The sequence below is a fragment of the Mus caroli genome, unplaced genomic scaffold (genome assembly GCF_978045245.1).
Source record: "Mus caroli unplaced genomic scaffold, Mus_caroli_1 scaffold_12, whole genome shotgun sequence".
NCBI classification, from domain to species: domain Eukaryota; kingdom Metazoa; phylum Chordata; class Mammalia; order Rodentia; family Muridae; genus Mus; species Mus caroli.
Genome location: NW_028227267.1, coordinates 120,051,680 through 120,074,008, shown reverse-complemented (window position 1 = coordinate 120,074,008; position 22,329 = coordinate 120,051,680). Strand labels below are relative to the sequence as shown.

Genomic DNA, 22,329 nt, shown 5'->3' with positions numbered 1-22,329 from the left:
CTGGTTCTTACCTGCGCGGTTCCGGCACATGGGGCGTGGCGTGCGCGCGGCCAGGTGCGCTCCGTGGCGCTGCCGGGGCGGGCCGAGCGGCGAGCGACCAGCAGGAGCGCCGCCCGGGGCGGTTTGGTTGCGACACCCGCCCAGCTGGGCATTTCCGCTCCACGGTCCGGGCGCGCTCCTCGTGATTCCCCTGACCACTGCAGGTGAGGCGCCGAGGCGGGCTGGGACTAGGAGCCTGGGGCGGTTAGGGACTCTGTCACCAGCCAGCGGAGTGTCCGCTAGCATCCCGGCAGATGGGTCTGCCTGGCGGAACGCGCTGGGCGGAGCGCGCTTTTGACCCCCCACCCCCACCCCCGGAAAGCTGCCGGGGCGGCCCGAGCTGTGACTGCTACCGGAGCGGAGCTGATGCTTGCTCTCGCGGGGCAGACGGCTCCAACAGGTAGCTTAAGATCCTAAGGGAATGTGGCTAGCGGTTTTCAAAAGTAATGTTTTTTTAATTTACTTTGGGAGTCACTTATGTGTGAAGAGTCCAAAACCTGAAAAAGAATCCCAAACCAACTTCTGTTGGTCCGTTTCTCATCTGGATTTCCTTTGGAGCCAGTAGTAAAACGCCTGGATCTTTGGCGATCCATCCCTTTGATTCTATCCGTGGTTATTATTGCTGTTTAACTCTAATCAGCCAGTTATAACGTTACAGCCTCGCTTAAAACCCATTTGAGGTGTGCATGTATTTTAACTTAGCTTAACTCCAAGCTCATTTGTTTATGTTAAAAGAAGTCTTTCTCCTGGCCTGTTTCCTGTAACTGAAGTGCTAAGTGAGGAACTCTGCAGTTTGGCCTCATTTTCCTGAACCTTCTCCGAGAAATCCCTGAGTAAGCAGGCCAGACTTCAACAATAGAGGACATTTGTCTCTAAAAGCTAGTTTGCAAAGTTAATTGGTGGATTTTTTTTTTTTTTTTTTGTACTGAACCTTTTATTTAAACTAGTGAACTTACAAACCGTGTCCTAAGCGTGCAAAAGGCCCAAGGTTGGCTCTCCAGCACTGGAAAACAAGCAGACCACGTTGGGGTTAGGAATGTGGCTCAGTGGTAGAATTCACCCTTTTGTGTGAAGTGGTGAGTCTGTCTGTGGTGGTCATTAGTGGATGGCAGTGTGTGTTACAGAACCAAAACCAAAACCCTGCAAAGGCTAATTTTTTTAAAGTACAGAGTCAAGCCAGGTGTGGTGACTTATGTCTGTGATTCCAGCACTCAGACCACTAAAGCAGGCCATCCTGGGATATGCAAGATCTTACATCAAAAAAATAGCAAAACCAAAACAAATAAAAGTTTCCTCTTTATCTAGTAAGAATTTTCGAGAGCTCCAGTTCTGTCTGTCAACGCTTGAAAAGCAGTCATGGGATGACTCTTTATTGGCCTTGACCAGGGTCTTGTTAGGGGAGAGGACCCTCTGCCCCACAGACTAGTGCTGTCATGTTTGAAGAGGGACATGGTCCATGGGAAGGTAGCAATAGGAAGACAACATCAAATGATCTGAGCAGACTTCTCTAGAACATTCCCCATCTGAAGCCAGTAAATACTAGAAATTTTATTTGGAGACTCTGAGCTAACAATAACCACCCAGCATCTTGACTAACATACTCATCCTTCAGTCAAAGGCTTCCCTGTATTGTTGTCCCACCCCTATAGCCATGGGTATCACCCCTCTTTGTCCTAGTGGTATGCTTGCTGGGCATCTGTTTCACCTGTTTAAATGCCACATTATTTGGTAATTTTTAATGTGCTATTGACTCTTTGCTGGACTTCAGACTCCAGCTAGATAAGAACTACCCTATGTGTTGTTCATTCCTGTTGACCCTCGTGCCTTATGCCTAGCCACAGAGTAGGAAAAAGTAACATTTTGAGATAGGCTTAGTGAGAGTTGAAGAGGAACCCACCAGACATTGTGCATTTGTTCAAATAATTACATCTGCTTTATAAGAATAGAAAATGGTTTGTCCACATTTCTAGGGTATACTTGACAGAGAATACCCAGCCACTGCCAGTATGACAGTGTGTCCTGAACATCAGCTTCCTAAGGCAAGAAGCTAGTAGATGTGCGGGTGTGCCACTCTCTGGTTGGCTGTGACATACTGTTGGATAAATTGGCTTCCAGAAGCTGAGTTGTCTGCCATCCCTTACTAGAATCTCTGGTCACTTTCCCCCTATGCTAACTGGCAAATGTCTCAAGCAAATTCTGAACTCCAGTGGCCCTAGTGTCAGTACATAGGTTGAGCATTCCTAATACAGAAATTTGTTATGCTCTGAAATCCAAAACTTTCCTAAGTGACAAAAGTGTTGGATTTCACACTGTTTGTATTTCAGGTTTTTATGTTAGAGATGCTTGACATTAAGTCTTCAATTAAGTCACCCCAAAATCTGAAAACTTCCAGCATCTAAATCATTTCTGGTCCCATGGGTTTCAGGTAAGGGCTACTCAGTCTGTTGTTATTGTGTGGTCTTTGACTGTAATAAAATCACTAGTGACAAATGGGCAAATACTAGACATGGTGTTCACCATGTGGTTGCAGAACTTCTCTGAGTGGCTGTTGTGAGCAATGCTGTGAAGGAATGGGGGACAGGGAGCCCCATCACTTACAGTACCATTATTACTGCCAAAAGGATTTTATAGAATTTATGAGCACAAAAAGTTAAATTATCAAGAACATCAGTTACAAGCCAGGCGTCATTAACACACACCTATAATCCCAGCATTTGGGAGGTGGGGGCAGAGGGATCAGGAGTTCAAGGTCAGTCTTGGCTAAATAGTGAATTTGAGGTCAGCCAACTGCATAAGACCTTGTCTGATAAAAACAAAAGTAGAGCAACTATAAAACTGTTAAGTAGGAAACCAATGTATAGATTTCTTGTGTTGATGAGTAAATTAAAAAGGAATTAGCATTTACCAGAGACAGCTATATGCCAGACATGATTATATCTGGGATGCGTTCTGTTACTTGGTTCAGTTTATTCTGTGATTTACCCTTCTTTCAGATGGAAATGAACAGTATTTGTGGGCTAGAGTCTCACTTACTTTCTTCACATGAAAGTCATTATTTGCCCTTTTTTTTCAGTGCTATAACTGAAGTTCAGAAAGATGGGATGCTTGATCCATGGACAGGCACTCAGACAAACAGTTGGCTTTTCTTGAGTATAAAGTGCAGTGCAGCTCGTTCAAAAGACTGTGTTCTTCTGTTTTCTTCAGTTATTTTGATGCAGGGTCTTTAACTTGTTTTCTAGGCTGGCCTGGACCATTCAGTCCTCCTGACTTGGGTTCTCAAGTGCTGTAACTGAGACATGCCTTATCACACCAGCTGTTTGTTCTTGTGTCTACCCCACACTGGCTCCTGCTGCCAGAGTAACACTAAGCAGGTCTGATCTGAAGGACATTGGCACACTCCTGGGAAATTGTGTTGTCATAATAAATTACAAGTAGAAGACCTTGTATTAAGTAGTGGCTCTTGTCATGTTCGTTGCAAAGACATGGGTGATTTATCTGAGTCACATTGCAAGGCTTGCTCAGAATTTATCTACCCACTCCCACAGGTGGTTTTTCTATGCAGACTCCTGTGCCTCCCTATATTGTGATTCCCTATTTGCATTTTTTTCCTTCTTCCTGCCTGACTGTTGGACTAGCATAGTTATAACCATTGCTGGACTTTGTTCTGTCTGTAATCAAACTGAAGCTGGAAGCTGCTCCCAGCTTTCACATAGGCAAAGGGGCAAAGTTTTGGAGGCTGAAAACTGTTGGAGGGAGTGGCCTTTATTGTTTGAATAATCTTGTGGTGATGAAAATAATGATATTTTAAAGGGCAAATACATACTAAACTTGAAAAATCCTCTTTTGTGACTTGAGTTTTAATTTATCTCTCAGCTGTTTTAGTTGAATTCAACTTGAGGTAGTACAAGCTCTGATAGAATGTGAATTCTTTAGGGAAAGTAAAGAAAAACAGGCTTAATTTTGAGTTTGGTGCTTTTAGTTTAGGTTGTTTTTTTTTTCTTCATTTTTTTTCTTTTATTGAAAAAATGTTTTTTCTCTTACAATATATCTTGATTACAGTTTCTCCTCCTAACTCTCCTTCCTCTCTGGATCTACTCCCTTTCTGTCTCTCATTAGGAAAACAAAAGCAAACAAACAGATAGACAGAAAACCAGGCTTCTATGAGATAGCAACCAAAGATAGCAAATGACCCACTCATTCACACACTCAGGAGTCCCATAAAAATACTAAACTGGAAGCTGTAATTTATACTCAGGCCCTGTGCAGATCCATGTAGGCCCTGTGCTTGCTGCTTCAGTCTCTGAGTTCATATGAGTCCTGCTTAGTTGACTCAAAGGGCCCTGTTCTCCTGGTGTCCTCCATCCCCTCTGGTTCTTAACACTCTTTCTGCCCCTCTTCTCTGGTCCCTGAGCTCTGAGGGGAGAAATTTGATGAAGACATCTCATTTAGACTCTCTCACCCTATAATGTCTGACTGTGGGTCTCTGCTTCTCTTCCCATGTGCTGCTGGAGGGAGCCTTTCTGATGATGACTGAATGAGACATTGATCTATGTATGAGTATAACAGGATATCATTAGGAGTTGTTTTATTGATACTTTTTTTTTTTTTTTTAGGACCAGTCGTGTTTGATTTTCTGCTAGGTCTCTGGGCTATCTAATCTTGGTTCTTGGTCACACACCAACTCATGGAGTGGACTTTAAGTTGGATCACACATTGTTGGCTACTCCCACAAGTTCTGTACCACCATTGCTCTAGTATATCTTGCAGGCAGATCAAAGGGTCTGTGGCTGAGTTGGTGTCTATGTTTCTCTTTTGGTAGTCTACTGAGTATTTCCTGCACCAAAGTACTAGAACATAAAGGCTAAGGCTTCGTGTAGGCACCAGCTCTACTTCTCTCTGTTCACCGAGTTGTGTAAGTGTTGTCCTCAACAATGGGTCCCCACTCTCTGTTTGTAGAGAGTGATCTATTGTCTTAGCAATAGCCTGGGTTGTTTGGGGGTTTCTTTGGGATCCTTTGGCCAACAACTCAATTGAATGCAAGCCAGTCCCAGTACTGTATTAATTTTAATTGAATTCTAGAAAGTCTTTCTTTCTTTCCTCTTTCTTCTTTTTTTCTTTCTTTCTTCCTTAGTTTTTGTCTTAATGTCCATCCATTGGTGAGAGTGAGGTGCTGTGTGAGGGCTAATATGTGATCTAAGCTGTAGTAGTGTTTCTTTTACAAACATGGGTACCCTTGTGTTTGGGGCACAGATGTTAAGAATTGAAATGCCATCTTGATGGATTTTTTTTTTTCCTTTGATGAGTATGCAGTATCTTTTCCCATCTCTTTTGATCAGTTTTGGTTTGAAGCCTGTTTTGTTAGATATTAAAATCTCTACACCAGCTTGTTTCTTAGATCCATTTGCTTGGAATAGCTTTTCTAACCCTTTACCCTGACGTAATTCTATCCTTGGTGTTGAGATGTGTTTCTTGGATGCAGCAGAGGGATGAATTGATTCCTGTTGTTATTATTGTTGTTGTTGGTGTGTGTTTCCCTTCTTTTGATTTTTCCCTGTCTGAGAGTATTTATTCCTTGTCAGTATTTTCCTTCTAGCACCTTCTGTAGAGCTGGAGTTGTAGATAGATGTTGTTTAAATTTGGCTTTATTGTAGAATAAATACCTTATGGTCCAGTCTATTTGGTGTTCTGTATGTTCCTTGTACCTTTATAGGCCTCGCCTTCTATAGGTTAGGAAATTTTTCTTCTATGATTTTGTTGAAAATATTTTCTAAGCCTTTGAGCTGTGATTCTTTTCCTTTTTTTTATTATCATTCTTAGGTTTTGGTCTTCTCATAGTGTTCTAGATTTCCTGGATGTTTTATTTCAGGAGTTTTGTAGATTTAACATTTTCTTTGACCAGTGTGTCCATTTCTTCAATAATATCTTTAATTCCTGACATTCTTTCTTCCATTTCCTATATTCTGTTGGTGAAGCTTGCTTACCTCTGTAATTCCAGTTTGCATTCCTAAATTTTTCATTTAGAGAATTCCATCAGTTTGTGTCTTCTTTATTGATCCTATTTCCATTTTCAGGTCTTAAAAATATTTTATTCATTTCCTTCTACTGTTTCTGTTTTCTTGTGTTTCTTTAATACTTCTTTTATTCTTGTGGGTTTTTTTTATTCATTTCCTCTAATGGTTTGTTTTTATTTTCCTGTGTGTTTAAACAAATTCATCTTTAAGAACTTCTATCACCATCATATAGTCAGTTTTAACATCTTTTTCTGGTGCTTCAACTGTGTTGGAATATTTGGGGTCTGCTGTAGCTCTAATGAAGACAGATTGCTCTGGGTGTTTTGATTGTGTTTTTATGCTGTTGAATAGGCATCTGGGTTTAGGGTTTTCATAGGTCTGGGTGCTGATTTCTGAATTTGTCTTTTCGGGAGGATGTTTTGTCCTTTTCTGTTTCTGTTTCCTCTCTAGATTTGCAAGTGTGATTGCTATGTTCCTTGGCAGGGTGACTCCAGGCTCAGACCTGGAAATGACAACCAGCAGCAGGCCTGAGACGGGTGACTTGGTAGTTTATACTTAGATAGACTGACAGACATGGCTATTCAGTATGAGTCTGTAGGTTGTATCAGGGCAACTTCATAGTGTGAATAGGTTTCAAGTTGGATACATTTTCCTTGTATTTGGTACTGTTAGGCTTCAGATGTGACTTCTGTAGGTTGGTGTGTTTGAACACTTTGTCCTCATTACTGTTTTCAGAGGTTGCAGAGCCTTTGGACATGAGAGAAATCCTATATAAAATGTATCCATCCTGAAAGGAGGACTTCCAAGCTCTTTACCTAGCGTAAGATAAATTAGATCTCCTTAGGTAACTTGAGGATGCTGAGAAGAGGCTTTCTCATTGAGCTGGGGTGGTGCAGTGACACACATCTAAAGTTCTTTCAAGGACAGCCTGCATGTCTCACTGAAGGCTGGAAAGCAGTGGTCTACAAACTGGAGCCTTGTTTTAGCAAATACAGCCTGCAAGCTAAGAAGACATTTTACTTTTCTAAAGGGTGATGATAAAAACAAAGTGGTGGCTGCATCAAGAGTGGCACACCTTTAGTTTTAACACTCGAGAGTCAGAGGCAGGCAGAGCTGAGTTCAAGGCCAACCATGTCTACAGTGTGAGTTCCAGGACAACCAGGGCTACACAGAGAAACCATATCTCAAAAAGTAAGTAAGTAAGTAAGTAAATAAATAAATAAATAAATAAATAAAAAGGCCTTGGGGGTAGGGCTAAGCTTTGAGGTTTAATCCTGGATATAACCAAGCAGCCTCATCTTCCTGCCAAAGTCAGACGCTGCTTCTGCTTCCTCCTCTGTGATGGACTGTATCCCACTCAAATCCTGAACAAAAATGTTTCCTGCTGTCAGGGTCTTGGACAGTGCAATGAGTTACCCACCGTGATTACCTTCTAACTATTCCTGCTAACTGTCCTGTGTTGAACCTTGTTAACTACCATAGATCCCTTGTCCCCTCCCACTGGGCCTTGCTTTTTCTTGGCCAGGAACCCATACACACCCACAATAACCAGGAGCTTGGCCATAACCTTGAACTCCATGTAGTCATTTGGCTCTCTGTCCTAAAGAAATTGACTGCTGGTGTGCACCTTTAGTCCTCGTACTTGGGAAGCAGAGGCAGGCAGATCTCTGAGTTTGAGACCAGTCTGGTTTACAGAGAGAATTCCAGGACAGCCAGGTCTACACAGAGAAACTTCTGCCTTAGAAGAAGAAAAAGGTAAGAAAGGAACCTGACTGGTGAGCTTGTAAACAACACATTGAGCAGCCGACCAAGGAGCCTCACTTGTGCTTTTATTCTCTTCATTTTGAGTAGATCAGTCCTCTGAAGGAAGACAGTTGTTTAAATGGGTTAAATTCTCATCTTTCTGGAGTATTTTGTTAGTACAGTATATAGAAGTATAGAGAACAACTTTGTGCAATATTTTAAATTGCTCTCTCTCAGGTTTCTTCTTAGTTTTTAAATTGGGGATATAAAGTTTGTTAAATTGAGCTGGAAATTTGGCTCATTTGTAGAGTATATGCCTTCCATTGAGGCCTCTAGTTTGATCCCCAGAACACACACACACACAGACACACACACAGTGTTGTTATAGCTTGAGTTGTCCTTGAAAAACAAAACAGTGTTCTAGTTTAGACATTCCTGTTTCAAACAGCCATAGCTCTTGTAACAGAATGTTCCAGAATACCTTGAAGTTGTGCTGTAGAAACATGAAGGGAAGGGAGTGGAATCTTCAGGCAAGTGTTGGTTTTCTGCCCAAGTTGACTCAGAGTAAAACAGTGAAGCCTTTGGGGCACAAGGCAGACTAGAAATTACCTTCAGCCAGACCCAGATGCCCCATTTCCCTGTATCTCCCACTAACAGAGGGTGAGTTAGAACAAGACCTGGGTTGTTAGCTCTTTCCTCCTTGACCAGAGAGTACTTGCTCCAGGAATAGTAAACACATTCTGAGAAGTTACCTAATATGAGTTAAAAGCAGGCTACCCTCCAGGAGCCTGGAAAATATTCCAAAAGCCAGATCATTTGCTATGTTTCTTAACCAAGTATTGACAGTCACTGCTTAGTTAACAGTTAATATAGATGGAGCCCTGAGTAGGTAAAACAAAACAAAACAAAACAAAACCCCTCTGGCTATATGTCCTAATGTCTGGGCATGGGATACACTCCATTCCCCACATTCTTCTTTCTGCGCCTACTGACCAGACTCAGCTTCCTTTCCTTGAACCTTTAACTGCAGAGGAATGCATCTTACTCTGTTTTCATTGTGAGTCAGGGTCCAGACATGATTGAGTTTAACAGGGCAGCATAAGTCCATTTCAGAAAAACTACAGAAACTTCACTGCTTGTGGAAACCCTGAAGGTGAGGGTTTCTGATTAGGGATTAGAAGGCATGTTGAATTCTAATAATTCTAATTCTAATAAACTGGCAAGGAAAGGAGGCTCAGTGGCCTGTAGACTGGCTCTCTCTTTTGTGCTCATTAGTTTTTATTTTTGAAATAGGGTTGTTGTAGTTCATGATGGCCTCGAATTTGCCATCTTTTATGAGCCAGAATGCTAGAATTATAGGTATGTATCACTATGGTTGACTCAATAGTATTTTCTATATCAACTCTTTATTTGCACACAAAATGTTTTTTGTTTTGTTTTTTTGTTTTGTTTTGTTTTTTTTACAAATGGCTACCACTGTAGAACCACCTGGATCACCTTGGAGAGTGTCACTGTGCCTCCTCCAGAGAGTGGCATCGTCCCACTGGGCCCCTTCCCACTTTGCTGAGATGGAGCTTGCAAACTCTAGATCCTATGTCAGGCCTCCAGCTGTGTGTAGTGCCTCCCTGGATCACTGGCTCCCACCTGAGTCACCTCCCATGATTTGGAGCACCTGATTCTCTTTTGCTTGGCTCTCATGGGATGCTGACCAGCAATGTTGGCAGAGACTAGCACTGAGTGAGCTGCCTGTAGGTCTTCACCCAGACTGTGTTGCAAACTGGGGGCTTAGAACTGGATCGTGAACTTGAGAGTACAACTGAAGCATTTATGCCTGGACGCTGGCCAAGACCAGCAGTCTGGCAGTGGCCACCCTGTTGGATTCAGCTTGAGCTGCAGGTGGCACCAGTGGGTTATTGGCACCTTTTGAGGCCTGTCACTGCCTGCCCAGCCTGTTGACAGGTGTCTGGCTGCTCAGCCACCTGTAACAGCAGGAGCCAACATGTCTCCGTCCCAATGTACCTGGCCTGTGTTTCCAAGGCTCCTTCCAGGCCAGTGGGAATTTTCCAGGCACTTTCATACTCAGAATGAGCAGAAGTGAAGAGAAGGCTGTGTCTGCACTGTTAGTCACTGTATTTTGAAGTAGGAATGTAACTGCCTTAAGTTTTTAAAATTACACTGATGTGTGTCTACTTGGAGGGGGCATGTGTGCCACAGCATGCATGTGAAGGCCAGAATTTGGTTCTCTCCTTCCAACACATGGTTCCCAGGCATCAAACTCAGGAACGTTCTTTACCTTTTACTTGCTGGATCTTTGACAAAGCATGAAAAACATTTCCAGCATGACAGAAACATTAAGAACTCACAGAATGGTTGCCAAGGCCAGATTTGTGCAGCCCATTGAGGTATGGGGACCATGAAGGTTTGTTTGCTAAGACCCTTGAGAATCTGGAGCTTTGAACACACTAGCAGGTTGTACCTGATTTCAAAGGCAGCTAGTGCTGCAAATTTGAGTACAGTGTTTGGCTGTCTGCTTTCTGGGGTATTGGTGGAGTTGGTGAGGCTGGCTTCAGCAGGAAGGTCTTGTCTTTACTATAAAGAGCCAAGCAGGCAACCAAATGAGAGCATCAAAGCATCTGCAGGATGTGACCAGCCCTCCCTGGCAAGATGCCCGGGACCTCAGCTCCTGCCCCTGCTCACAGGCCAGGGCCAGGTTTAAAGTTCACAGCATCTTGTTTTTTCACCTGTTTCCTACAGTTCTAAGAAACTTCTGAAGAATTAATCAGTAACTACATCAGATACTCAGCCTTTGCTCCAAGGAAAATAGGGTTACTGTAGGGGAGGGGAGAAGTAACTCCTTGTTCAGATGCAAGGAGGCTTCTAGAAAATGAGAGATTTCCCATTAAACATGGCCCACACCCCATCCTCCATACCTAAAAGATCCTTGTTCAGTTTCCCCACAGTTGGGTATGTTTGTTCCCCAAGAAGATGCCCTATGAGTGGGTATTTGGCAATGTTGGTAAAGCCAAGGGTATTGGTTGGCCTTGTGTAGCCAGCTTTGACACAGCTGGTGGATGATGAAAAGTAAAGACACCATTTGTAAGTGCTGTGCTGTGGGTGTACAGCACAGGAGTTCCTGGTTCTACATGATTCCTCTGCAGTCAGTGGAAAGTGGTAGACACATCTGGCCAGAGGCAGAGCTCTGTGCCCCCTGTATATGGTCACTCATTTCCACCACAGTCTTGACAACGGGGAGATTGCTAGTGCCTTGACTTATCGTGTAGAGAAACTGAAGTGATGATATTCAGAGCTTTCTTGTACTTCTTGTGCCACTAAATTTTAATACAAACAGGATAGAGACTTTATTGAGGTTGCTTTCAGAAGGTTGTTCTTACGCTAAGGGATAACATCCATTTTAAATCCTTTAGCAATTAATGTTGCAAGAGTTTAATCCTTAGCCCTTTTCTTATTTGGCTTACCTGATGTGTGTTCTAAGTTTGGATTGAACATGTTCAATATTTGTATTTAGACTACCTTATTAAAGTCCAAATTCCTGCCTTTTACACTCTTGCCACCAGGTGGCTAAGGGAAAAGAAATCAATGAGGACCAATCCAGCAAAGGACTTGGAATCATTTTCAATTCTGCTTCAGTGACGAAATATGAAACTCGATGGATTGTCCTACAGGAAAGCAAATTGCTGCGTGACAGCATTTCAGGCAGTGCCCTGCCAGATGGACATTTCCATTGTGTTTTGTTTTTTAAATATTGACAATGTTAACTAGCCAGGTTTTGCTGAGCTAAAGTGTTTGGAGACGCTGAGCCTGCTCTACCTTTTGGGCTGACTTCTGGATAGACATATTGTTCCAGGCTATAGCAAAGTTTAACACAAAGGTTCTGCTTTGGGCTCTTCTATTCTAATCAGGACCATCTCAGTCCTGACACTGTAAGCCTCCCATCTGCTCCTAACTATATCTGTGATAACATCCACACCAACACTGCATAAATCTACTCAGAACAGGCTCTGGAGCTCACAGCAAAACTGAGCTGAGCAACCATGTGTAGCTGTCTGGACTGTACATGTGTGGTAAGGTGAGGGAATTGGGCTGGTTTCTACAGGACACATCTGTTAAGAGTGAAGACAGCAGCATATGGCACTGACCCAGCTTCCCTCAGTGTTTGGAAAGAAAAAGGCAGTCCTTCCACAGGCATGAAACCTTACCCAGCCCCTGGCTTATATCTTGTGCTTACTCAGTCCCTCTTGTACATCTAGCTGCTCTTTGGGTCTTTAATTTATTCACTTTGACAAGTAACCTCTTGGTCATACAACAGTTCACTCTCAACTTGCTTTTCTGATTCAAAGTGAACATGAGTGCCTTAATCCTCTAATGGGAATTAATTGCTTGTTTCAGTGCTTAATTCTGATCCTTTCGCAATCCCCACAGGGACAAGTTGCTTCCTGAAGGATCCATGTGTATTGTTCAAAACACAAGCTTAAAAAGGTAATGATGTTTTTCTTATAAAAGAAGCCAGAAATGCACAACATTCATTTTGTACTGCATAAGTAGTATTCTCAAACTGGTTTTGTATTATAAAGGAATCGCTTACCAAATGCTTCTGAGAAAAAGCCTAGTTTTCTTGTACAGAAATAAGCTATTGTTTTCTTTAGAAGAAAGTTGCTGATTTTCTACAGTTTAAAGCAGAAAACCGCTGTCCCCTTCCTGAGTCTGCTTCTTGGTTCTGAAACCACCATTTGATCAAGGTTGAATCCTCTTCCACCAACACATTTACTGTAACACTCTCAGGGGCTTAGTTGAGAACTCTCCAGTAAGCATTTGGGGAAGAAGCTGCAGTGGAGTGGAGACCTAGAGAAAATGGGAGGGAAGGGTCAGGGGAAGAGGAATCCAAAGTATGGCATTGGATGCTTATGACTGGCTGTCAGTGGTCAATAGAAAGTAGCTCATTGGGAAATATGATAAACCCAGTTTTTAAGTAGAGAACTTTGATTTAGGTCTGTACCATGCCATCCTGAACTTCACATTATCTGGTTCTGTATCTTGAAAAGTAGACCTATTGGTAGACCTATTGATGCTCAGTGGGGAGAGTGGGTCCACATTGTGTGGGATGCATAAGAACACTCATCCTTCAGGTTTGTGGTTCAGGCTTACTTGGGGCTATCAACATTTATCTACTAGATCCACTTGCCTTTGCTTCCAGAGTACTTGGACTAAAGGTATGTTCCACAATGCCTTTAATTTTAATGTAGGCACTTATAAAAGAGCTAAACATTTTCTTGCAGGAAAGCCAGTAGAGGTGGGCTTTGAAGTTTCAAAAGCCCATGCCATACTTTGTCTACCTCCAACTTGTGGATAAGATGTAAACTCTTGAGTTATTGCTTTTGCCAGTGCCATGCCTACCTGCCTGCCACCATGTTCCCCACAATGGTGATTCTGAACTAACCCCTCTGAAACTGTACGCAGATCACCAAATACTTTCATTTAAACTGTCTTGGTCATGGTGTCTCTTCACAGCTATAGAACAGTAACAAAGACACATGTCTATTGGGAAAAGTGCCAGATTGAAGTCACCTACTATTAGTGGGTTCATGTTAATCTGTGTCTTTAAATCCCACTAATAGATTTTTTTTAATGAAATTAGGCACCCCCTGAATTTGGTGCATGTAGGTTTAGTTTGGTAATGTCATCTTAGTTAACTATTCCTTGATAAGAATGAAGTGTCCCTCTGTATCTTTTCTGATTCCTCTATTTTGTCAGATATTAGGATAGTGATACCTGCTTGCTTTCTGGTCTAGTCTGATTGGGGTACTACTCTAAATCAATGCCTATCTTTCTTATAGACAATAAATAGGTTTTGTTTCTTGATCCATTTAGTCAGCTTGTCTTTTGATTGGAAATTGAGGCATTGATATTTAACGTTTTTACTGAAATGTGTGTGTGTGTGTTAGCTGCAGTTAATGTTATTGATGTTTGGTGTTGTGGTGGTCTCAGTGATACTGTGTGTTTTAATAAATATGGTTTTTTATTTCTCTCCACATTCTATTATGTGTATTCCTCTCTTCAGCCCAAAGTATTTCTTCATTTTCTTTAAGTTTTGGTTAGATATGAATTCTTCTTAGGATGCTTATATTGTGATAGGTTTGTCTTTCTCCTATTATGGCAGATAGTTTTGCTAGATACATCAATCTAGACTGCCAGTCGTGATCTTTATTTTATATACATGAGTGTTCTATCTGCATGTACAACTGCATGCCAGAAGAGGGCATCAGATCCCATTATGTATGGTTGTGAGCCACCATGTAGTTACTGGGAATTGAACTCAGGACTCTAGAAGAGCAGTCAGTGCTCTTGACTGCTGAGCCATCTCTCCAGCACCCCTTACCCCCACCCCACTATCCCCTTCATGTTCATTTAGGACTTGGAATGCTTTGCTTCAGGCTTTTCTGGCTTCCAGACTTTCCATTGAGGAATCAGCTGTTACTCTAATGGCTTTTCTGTATATGTAACTTACACTTCTTTTTTTTCTCTTGCAGCTTTCAATATACTTTCTTGGTATGTGTATTTAGTGTCTTAACTATGGTATACTAGAGGGATTTTCTTTTCTGATCTTGTCTATTTGGTGTTCTGTATGCTTCTTGTATCTGTAGGGATGTGTCTTTCCTTAGTTTGGGGAAGATTTTTCTATGATCTTGTTGAAGATCTGGTCTGTATCCTTAACTTGGGATTCTTCTCCTTCATCTGTGCTTATAATTCAAAACTTTGTTTCTTTCATGGTGCCCTGCAGTTCCTGTATGTTCCTTTCTTCTGATTTTAATTTTTTTCTTTATTCTGTTTCTTTATTCTGATCCTCTATTTTATCATTGTATCCTAATATATGTTCTCTGCTTGCCTTTTGAGTTTTCTAGTTGAGTTACTGGGGTTTACAATTCCATCTTCATTTCAGCTTCAATGTTTATATCTTCTTATTGGATTCCATTCTCAAGTCCTTCATCGTTTTTCTCACCCTAATGCTTGGGTTTCCTTGGGCTTCACTAGCTTTATCTTCCTTAATTTCACTGAGCTGTTTCTTTGTGTTTTTGATGAAGTCTATCATTATCCTTTTATATTCCATGTCCTGGGTTCATCTAAGTAATTGTTACTGGCAATCATTGGCAGTCATTTCTATAGGACTGGTAGGTAGGTCTGGCTTGATCTTTCATATTGTTTGTAGTTTGGCACATATGGACTTCTTTTGTTCAGAATCTGATATGAACGGCAGAGGTTGGGTAGAAGAGAAACTGTGTGGATGGATTGGACCTAGAATTTGGAACTGGCTTTGATGGAATAAGGCAGATGGTCAGAGGAGACTAAGTTGGTGTATGAAATGTGCCCCTTTGACCTAGCCTAGAATCTGGGGGTGGGGGTCTATCTGGCTGGATGGAAAGTTGGATGTGATATAGGAGAGATCTGTGGGTTGTGTGATATGAAGATGCAGGTAGGGTTATTCCAGGCAGACCCCTAGTGTAGAAGGGGTGGCCAGAGAAAGCCTGGGTACTGGTAGATATGGCACCTGGGCTAGATCTGGCAGGTTGAGGAGGATCAGGGTGACTCACCTGGCTAGACTCTGGAGAAGGATGTGGGGGATCTAGCTGGATGGAAGGGTTGGAGGCAGAGATGGAAATGGAGGGACCTGTGGTTGGTGGCAAGTAGGGTAGTTCCTGACTAGAGATGGGTTGCAGTGTAGGCAAGGGTAGCAAGACTAGACCAGAGCACAGGATATGGGACCTAGGCTAGATCTGGTGGGTTGTGGTGTGGGGTCATGATGGGGAGGGTCAGGGAATTTCTCTGGGGTAGATTCTGGAAAAGAATGTGAGAGATCTGGCTGGGTAGGAAGGTTGGACTTGGTATAGAAGGGATCTGTAGGTAGTGGCAGGTAGGGTGGGTCTGGGCTAGACACTCAACACTGTCTTTAGAAAATATATATCAAACAGAAAACCTACAAAGCTGTTGTCACAGTCACACACAGTTGTCACACACTATTTTGTCAAAATAGTGTGTCAATAGCCTGAAAACAAACGTAATAGTCAAATGGACTAGGAAGTAGTTACTAGCATGTAGAGTTAACAAAAACTGCAGGAAATTCTAAGACCATCTTATTCAGACAGGCAGCTCTTTCAACAAACGATAGCATATATCCATATTCAAGTTAGACCTTTACATAAAAACAAATGGGTCAAAGGCTTAAGTAAGAACTTAAGTGGGAAAAACCACCTGACACTGGGTTTGAGAATGATTTCTTAGATATGACATCAGAATCATAGGTAACAAAATTAAAAATACATTGGACTACATCAAAATTTATGTCCATTACTGGATATAATTAATAGAATGAAAAGGTAACTTACAGATGGGAGAAAGTGAATGTAGCTCATGTATCCAAATAGGATGATTATCTATGTTATAAAGTACAGGACAAACAGCTTGGATGAAATACTGGGCAAAGATCTTGAAAAGATGATCCTCAGAGATACACCAATGTCCAATAAAGTACATCCAAAGATGCTGAATATCATTAACCATTGAGGATACTAAATCATACCCACAGTGAAATATTACCTCATGCTCATGGAGATGGCCACCATCCAGAAGCAACCACTTGGTGGTAATTCGAAAGGGACAGCAGCCAATCCATGCCCATCAACAGATAAGGATAAGAAAACTGGGTAGTCTGTATGGTGGAATATTACTTAGCTTTAAAAAGGAAAAAAGGACACACACACAATATGATTGAACCTTGAAAACACTACAAGAAGTGAAATAAGCTAGCCATAAAAGACAGTGTTGTTGGCCTTCATGAATGCAAGGTGGATAAGGTACCAAACCTCCAGGAGAGGAGCAGCAGGGTAGTGATTAAAGGGAAACTTATTAACGGATAGTGGTTTCATTATATAAGATGAAACATTCTTCTAGAGATCTGTGTCTCAACGGTGTGCATTCAGGAGAACCCCACTACACATGTAGAAATGGTGAGGAGGAAATTAATTGTAAAAAATACTGGATTTCTGGTAGGTGGATTTTATACCAGTTGCTTAAAATTCAATGTTTTTTATCAAAATACATTCAAAGTAAATGGGGTGGGGTGCAGGGAAGAAGGAGCCTTATAGAAAATTGTTCCAGGCCATATGCCACTTAGTCACATTCCTACCCCTGTGCTCCTGTGAGTAGCAGAGCTTTAGAATCAGGCGGCAGCCCTGGTTATAACCTTCCTCTCAGAGCCCTGACTTGGCTTCTCCCATGGTAAGTGAGGAAATGCCTCCTACCTTACAGAGCCCTGAGGTGATCAGGGCCCAGCATGACCCAAAGCCAAACTAGCCTCTGGCTAGGAACTGGCCCCTCAGTCTCTTGTCCGGCCTCCTTCCTGAGCCTGCTTGGATGAAATGTTTCTTTTCCTCCTGTGTTGACTCTTAGTGACAGCTGTGGGTACTGCCCACAGCTGCTTCCCAGCTTCTATCAGGAGCTCTTTTCATTTTGTGAATTCTTAGCTCAGTGGACTTTGCCATAGTCACTCTGTCCTTGCTCTCCGGGGATGTTTTCAGGACCATCATCATCATCAGTTTTATTTTCTTTCTTTCTGTAACTATGTACAGTGAGCCATTGCCAGTCTCAAACTCACAGTCTTCACATTTCCACACACACACACACACCCAGTGCTGACATTAAGGTGGTCTATTACCACACCTGGCTTAGTGTGCACTTTGCAGAGGTCAAAGAAGTGTCATACTTGGGTGTTGTGTGTGCCCACAGAGCACCCAAAACGTACCTTCAGTTGCTGCCTTCTTCCCCTTCAGCAGCAGCAGAAGTGAGTCCCTCTATGCTCCCACCCTCTCCCTGTCTTTAGCCATCAGCAGCCTTCTCTACTCTGCTCATTGGTATCCCAGAACATATTGCGTCAGCTATTGTAGAGCAGTGCCTCTCACTATGCCACACACACACTGCCTGCCCCATTGCTTCCTGTCACATATCAGCCCTCTTAAAGGAGAATATGCCTTTGTTCAGGGGCTGGGCTTTACAGTGGGCAGTGAAGAACAGACGCTTTTGTCCTGGCTGTCTCCTAAGATACCATTTCCTGTGGTTTGAACATGGTTTGAATGTTCTCCAAGAGTCTACATGTTGAAATAGAATTCCAATATAAGGTAGTAAGAGGGTAAAAAAATTGTGATGCTGGGATTAGATTCATGGCCTTGTGCATTCTAGGCAAGATGGGGGTGGAAGCAGCATGTATGATTTAAGGGACGGGGCTTTGAGAGGTGATTGAGGGTTGTGTAAGGTCTCCAAGGGATTATATACTGTTTCCTTTATAAGAAGAGGCAAGGAGACCATCACATATATATGCCCTCTGCTTTATGGTGCCCTGCACCCCCTCAGGGGGTGCCTCTAATAAAACCATCACTTGGTCTGGGACCTATAGGAATTAAGAGGAAAAAACTCCTTTTCTTTATAAAGTTGCCTTACCTTACACATTTCATTACAGTTACATAAAATGGACTTGTATATCCATTCAATAATAGCAAGAGAAAGTAGGCAATGAGATTCTGAAGATAGAAAATAGAACTGAACAGTGACTAACTTAGCAGCCAGCTCTACCAGATCCTAAATCTCTGCACAGTGAGGCCCAGGAGGCATGAGCTGGCTGGTGCTCTGGAAATGTGAGTGATTAGGGTAGGAAGACATGGGATCTATACAAGAGACAGATATATCCCAACTCTCTCAAACTGAGCAGAGGAAGACAGGTTCCTTCTAACACAGGCCTAGGGAGGATGGCAATAGCACTCTGGAAATAGATGGAAGGAAACTCCACTTGTCCGTGGATTATCCACCTCCCACACATACACCTGCCCTAGGGCCACCCAACTGCTAAATCCAACCCCAACTCCTCCCATTGTAGTGCCACTTCCAGAGAGGGTCAGTTTTTACTAGAAAAAGCCAGACATGGGAAGAAAATCTCTTAGAGAAACACAGATACCATTTAAAGAAAAGAGGTAAGGAAAAGGACCTGGTGCCTGTGTCCACAGCAGAGTTAGAAGCAAAGAAAGGCTAGGAAAATGCTAGGAACCCATAGAATGGCAATGATGTTTTAGATGAGTGGACTGAGATGAAGGAGAAGGGAACAGTGGAGGGCAGAGGAAGTGAAGGTACCAACTCCCCAATTACCATGGCAATGGAGTTTCACGCTGGAATTTCCAGAGAGGGAATGCAGACTCTACTTGAACCCTATCATTATCACTTTTCAGAAGCCAATGGGGTCAGGGAACCTAAGAGCCTTAGTTCAAGCTAAAAGCAGAGCTTGGCCATCCCAGCAAGAACCTGGAAGACAGTGAAAGCACACCTCAAGACAATGTCCCTCAATTCCCTTCCTGCCACACTGTACACCAAGGGGGAGAGGATTTGTATAAGCTCTGGGGAGTCCTCCGAAAACGGGACATTCTGATGGCTTGCAGAAAAGGTGAGGCTAGGTCACCTCTACAGAAGCATGACCAGGAGACCCATGCAACACAAAACACCCAGAGCAATTTTAAGTTCCAACAAAAATAAGAACATGCTTGAGAAAAGCATTCAGGTCCTATGTGCACAGCTCCAGTGCAGATGTCAAACGCAGTGGGTAGAAATGGTGCCAGGTCCTTCAGGCAGGTCATATAGAGAGGAACATGTTAAGTATGAAATGATAAATACATGCTTACAGACACAAAGGCTGTTCAGTGCACAGACTCATGATTCACCCTTGTGGTAGCAGGGCAAGTGTTCTATGTCACTAGGTCATGTTCCCTGTCCCTGCCCTGGGAGGTCCCCTTCCCAAAGCCCTACAGTTTGACATCAGGCACTGCTGGTAGGGCCAGTGGAGCATAGACAGGGTATGGAGATGACCTGCTCCTGTGTTTCCATTCTCAAGCCACATTTTACACAGGTCACTTAGGTACCTAAGTCTGTAGCCCAGTCTCAAGCAAATGTTAGTTCTACATGGAGCCAAGGTTCCTGCTGTAGATCACCATGAATTGTTCTTACCCTCGAAGATCTTGGGAAAGAAAGCTATGGGCCCACAGATGCTGTGAAGTTTTGCTGGGTCTTAAGTGTTGGGACAGGAATGTAAATGTGTTGCTGAAACCTTGCTTTGCCCCAGAAGTGGGGATCCAGTTTGTTACTTATATGTATTTGTTCATAATATATGTTGTGGGGATTTCAAAGCTCCTTAAAAGACTGAAAGCTAATTGTGTCAGAAGGTGGCCAGCCTGCAGGTGTTGGTCCCTGATTGGGATGTTCCTGTCTGACAGAGAAGTCTCTTCTTAGGCTGAATACCTATGTGTGTGGCTGGGCTATCCTGGGTAGCTGCTCACTCAGGTATGCATGTTTTTGGAAGTTACCACAGGGGCCTGGTAGTGACTTGACTTGCATTGGGACAGAGCATTGAGTGAAAGGTTTGTTAGACATGGGGTCAGGCCTGTGCTCCTGAAACAGAAGGCTGTCATAGAGACCCACCGTAGCCAGCTGAAAAAGCTGTGGGTGTTTTGTTTGTTTGTTTTTTCTATTCTAGCCCCATTATGACCCTGCTCCTCCCACCTGAGATGCTCAAGAGCTGTCTCCATATGTGGTCTGTGCTTGAGGTCTTTGTGAGACCTGGATTAGTCTGTCCTAGTGGGGCAGAGTGGCTGACCTGCCTGCTTTTCTTACCTTAGAATCGCAATTGAGGCCGTTTGCTGGGTGTACTGGTATTCTAATGCCAGCTACTCAGAAGGCTAAGGCAGGAGGATCACTTGAGCCCAGACCTATACGATCTTACAAACACAGGGAAGATCTTCCCATCATACACACATCATGGTGCTTACCATGCTAGGGAGTATTCTTCCTCTACGATTATAGAGATGCACTTCCTGAGCCTCCCAAGTGCTGGGATTAAAGGTGTATATCACCACACCTTGCTTCCCCCCAGCCCAGATTTTTAAAGTCACTAATATGTGCTCCTCTCTCTAGGTTTGGGATTTCAAACTCCAGGGCAGGCTGGCCTAGTGCCTCTTTCAGCTTTTTAAATAGCTAGAGAAAGCATTTCATGATGTGAAGACTACATGAGCTTCTGGGTGCCATAGCAAAGTTTAACCAGAACATTTTGACTTCTCTTCCTTATGAGCTTGGCCAGCAGAGTGGAAGGACTGTGGTGGTATTACCCTCAGTCCAGAGGCTTCCCCCAAGAAGACTCTTCATCTGCTTATGTGCCTACCTGCTTTCTCCTCCAGAGTGCCTGCAGACAGATGGCCCACATCTTCGTATATGGCACCCTGAAGCGGGGCCAACCCAACCACAAAGTCATGCTGGACCATTCACATGGCTTAGCAGCCTTCCGAGGCCGAGGCTGCACAGTTGAGTCCTTCCCACTGGTGATTGCAGGCGAGCACAACATACCTTGGCTGCTGTACCTACCAGGCAAGGGCCACTGTGTGACAGGTGAGATCTACGAGGTGGACGAGCAGATGTTGCATTTCCTGGATGACTTTGAAGACTGCCCCAGCATGTACCAGCGCACAGCCCTGCAGGTGCAGGTGCTGGAGTGGGAGGGTGACGGTGACCCTGGGGACAGTGTGCAGTGCTTTGTGTACACTACAGCCACCTATGCACCCGAGTGGCTGTTTCTTCCCTACCATGAAAGCTATGATTCTGAGGGTCCACATGGGCTACGCTACAACCCCCGGGAAAACAGATAAAGGGCTGTGCCCCAGGCGCCAACAGGATGGAGGGAACCTGGTAGCTTCCTGGCATAAGCAGAGCTTCCCAAGTTCAACTCTAAAGCATGTTGACAAAACATTTTTGTCATATACTCTAATCTGATGTTACTTAATACTGCTTTAGTCTTAAGGAGCACCTGGACTCTTGCAGGTACTAGATAGGAAACACTCTAGACTGAGGTCCCTGACATGGCAGTTACAGGATACCTGGTTCTCCTCACTGCTTTTTTTTTTTTTTAATTTGCTTTGCTCTAACCTGAAGATGGCATCTTCTGAGACTAAAAAGACTAGGCTGCAGTTGCATCTCAGAAGTCGAATCTAGAAAGAAGTGGTAGGAAATACTGAATTGGGTTGGGTCAGTGTAAAAACATCAAGGAAAGCATGTTGTACTTAAACTATGTGCTCCATCCACCCCACCCCCACTTGCAATTTACAAATCACACACAAACTATTAAAATGGCCATTAAAATACGAGTTTGATGTTGCTGTTTGGTCCTTCTTTTGGTGTACTTACTTGGTAGACAGTGTTTTTCATTCTAATTCAGCAAAGTCAGGAGCACCGACTTGCTGGGAGACACAGCTGAGCCCTCAGACTTTATGTCATTGATAGGTGCCCAGCTCTCGACAGTCTAGCCCATTTCTGCCACCTGAAGGTGCAGCCCTTGGGGAAGAGCCTTTCAGAAGAACCAACACATTAGTAATTTGTTCCTCAGGCCTGACAGAAGGCTTTGCTTCCAAATACAAACAGCACTTAAAATAATGTTAGGAAGACACGA

The 22,329-nt window shown here is 43.2% G+C and overlaps 2 protein-coding genes across 6 annotated transcripts in view; one reads left to right on the top strand and one right to left on the bottom strand.

The window, feature by feature from the left end:
* Positions 1-22,329, bottom strand: part of Pcca (propionyl-CoA carboxylase subunit alpha) — a 411,727-nt gene that overhangs the window by 15,282 nt on the left and 374,116 nt on the right. The window lies entirely within an intron of this gene.
* Positions 88-22,037, top strand: Ggact (gamma-glutamylamine cyclotransferase). 5 transcript variants are annotated; one of them, XM_021182609.3, is made up of 4 exons: positions 102-203; positions 2,364-2,464; positions 12,234-12,290; positions 21,068-22,037. In XM_021182609.3, exon 4 carries the CDS (start codon positions 21,083-21,085, stop codon positions 21,530-21,532), a length of 450 nt encoding a protein of 149 aa, XP_021038268.1. In that variant the 5' UTR covers positions 102-203; positions 2,364-2,464; positions 12,234-12,290; positions 21,068-21,082; the 3' UTR covers positions 21,533-22,037. The 5 variants fall into 5 exon arrangements, 4 of the variants coding, with proteins under 4 accessions (XP_021038267.1, XP_021038268.1, XP_085685027.1 ...); XM_021182608.3 differs by lacking the exon at positions 2,364-2,464 and having other exon boundaries at positions 88-203; XR_015044710.1 differs by lacking the exons at positions 12,234-12,290; positions 21,068-22,037 and adding an exon at positions 3,279-4,646.

Excerpts from the sequence above, each read along its gene's own strand:
- Ggact (XM_021182608.3), top strand. The coding sequence starts at position 21,083 with ATGGCCCACATCTTCGTATATGGCACCCTGAAGCGGGGCCAACCCAAC.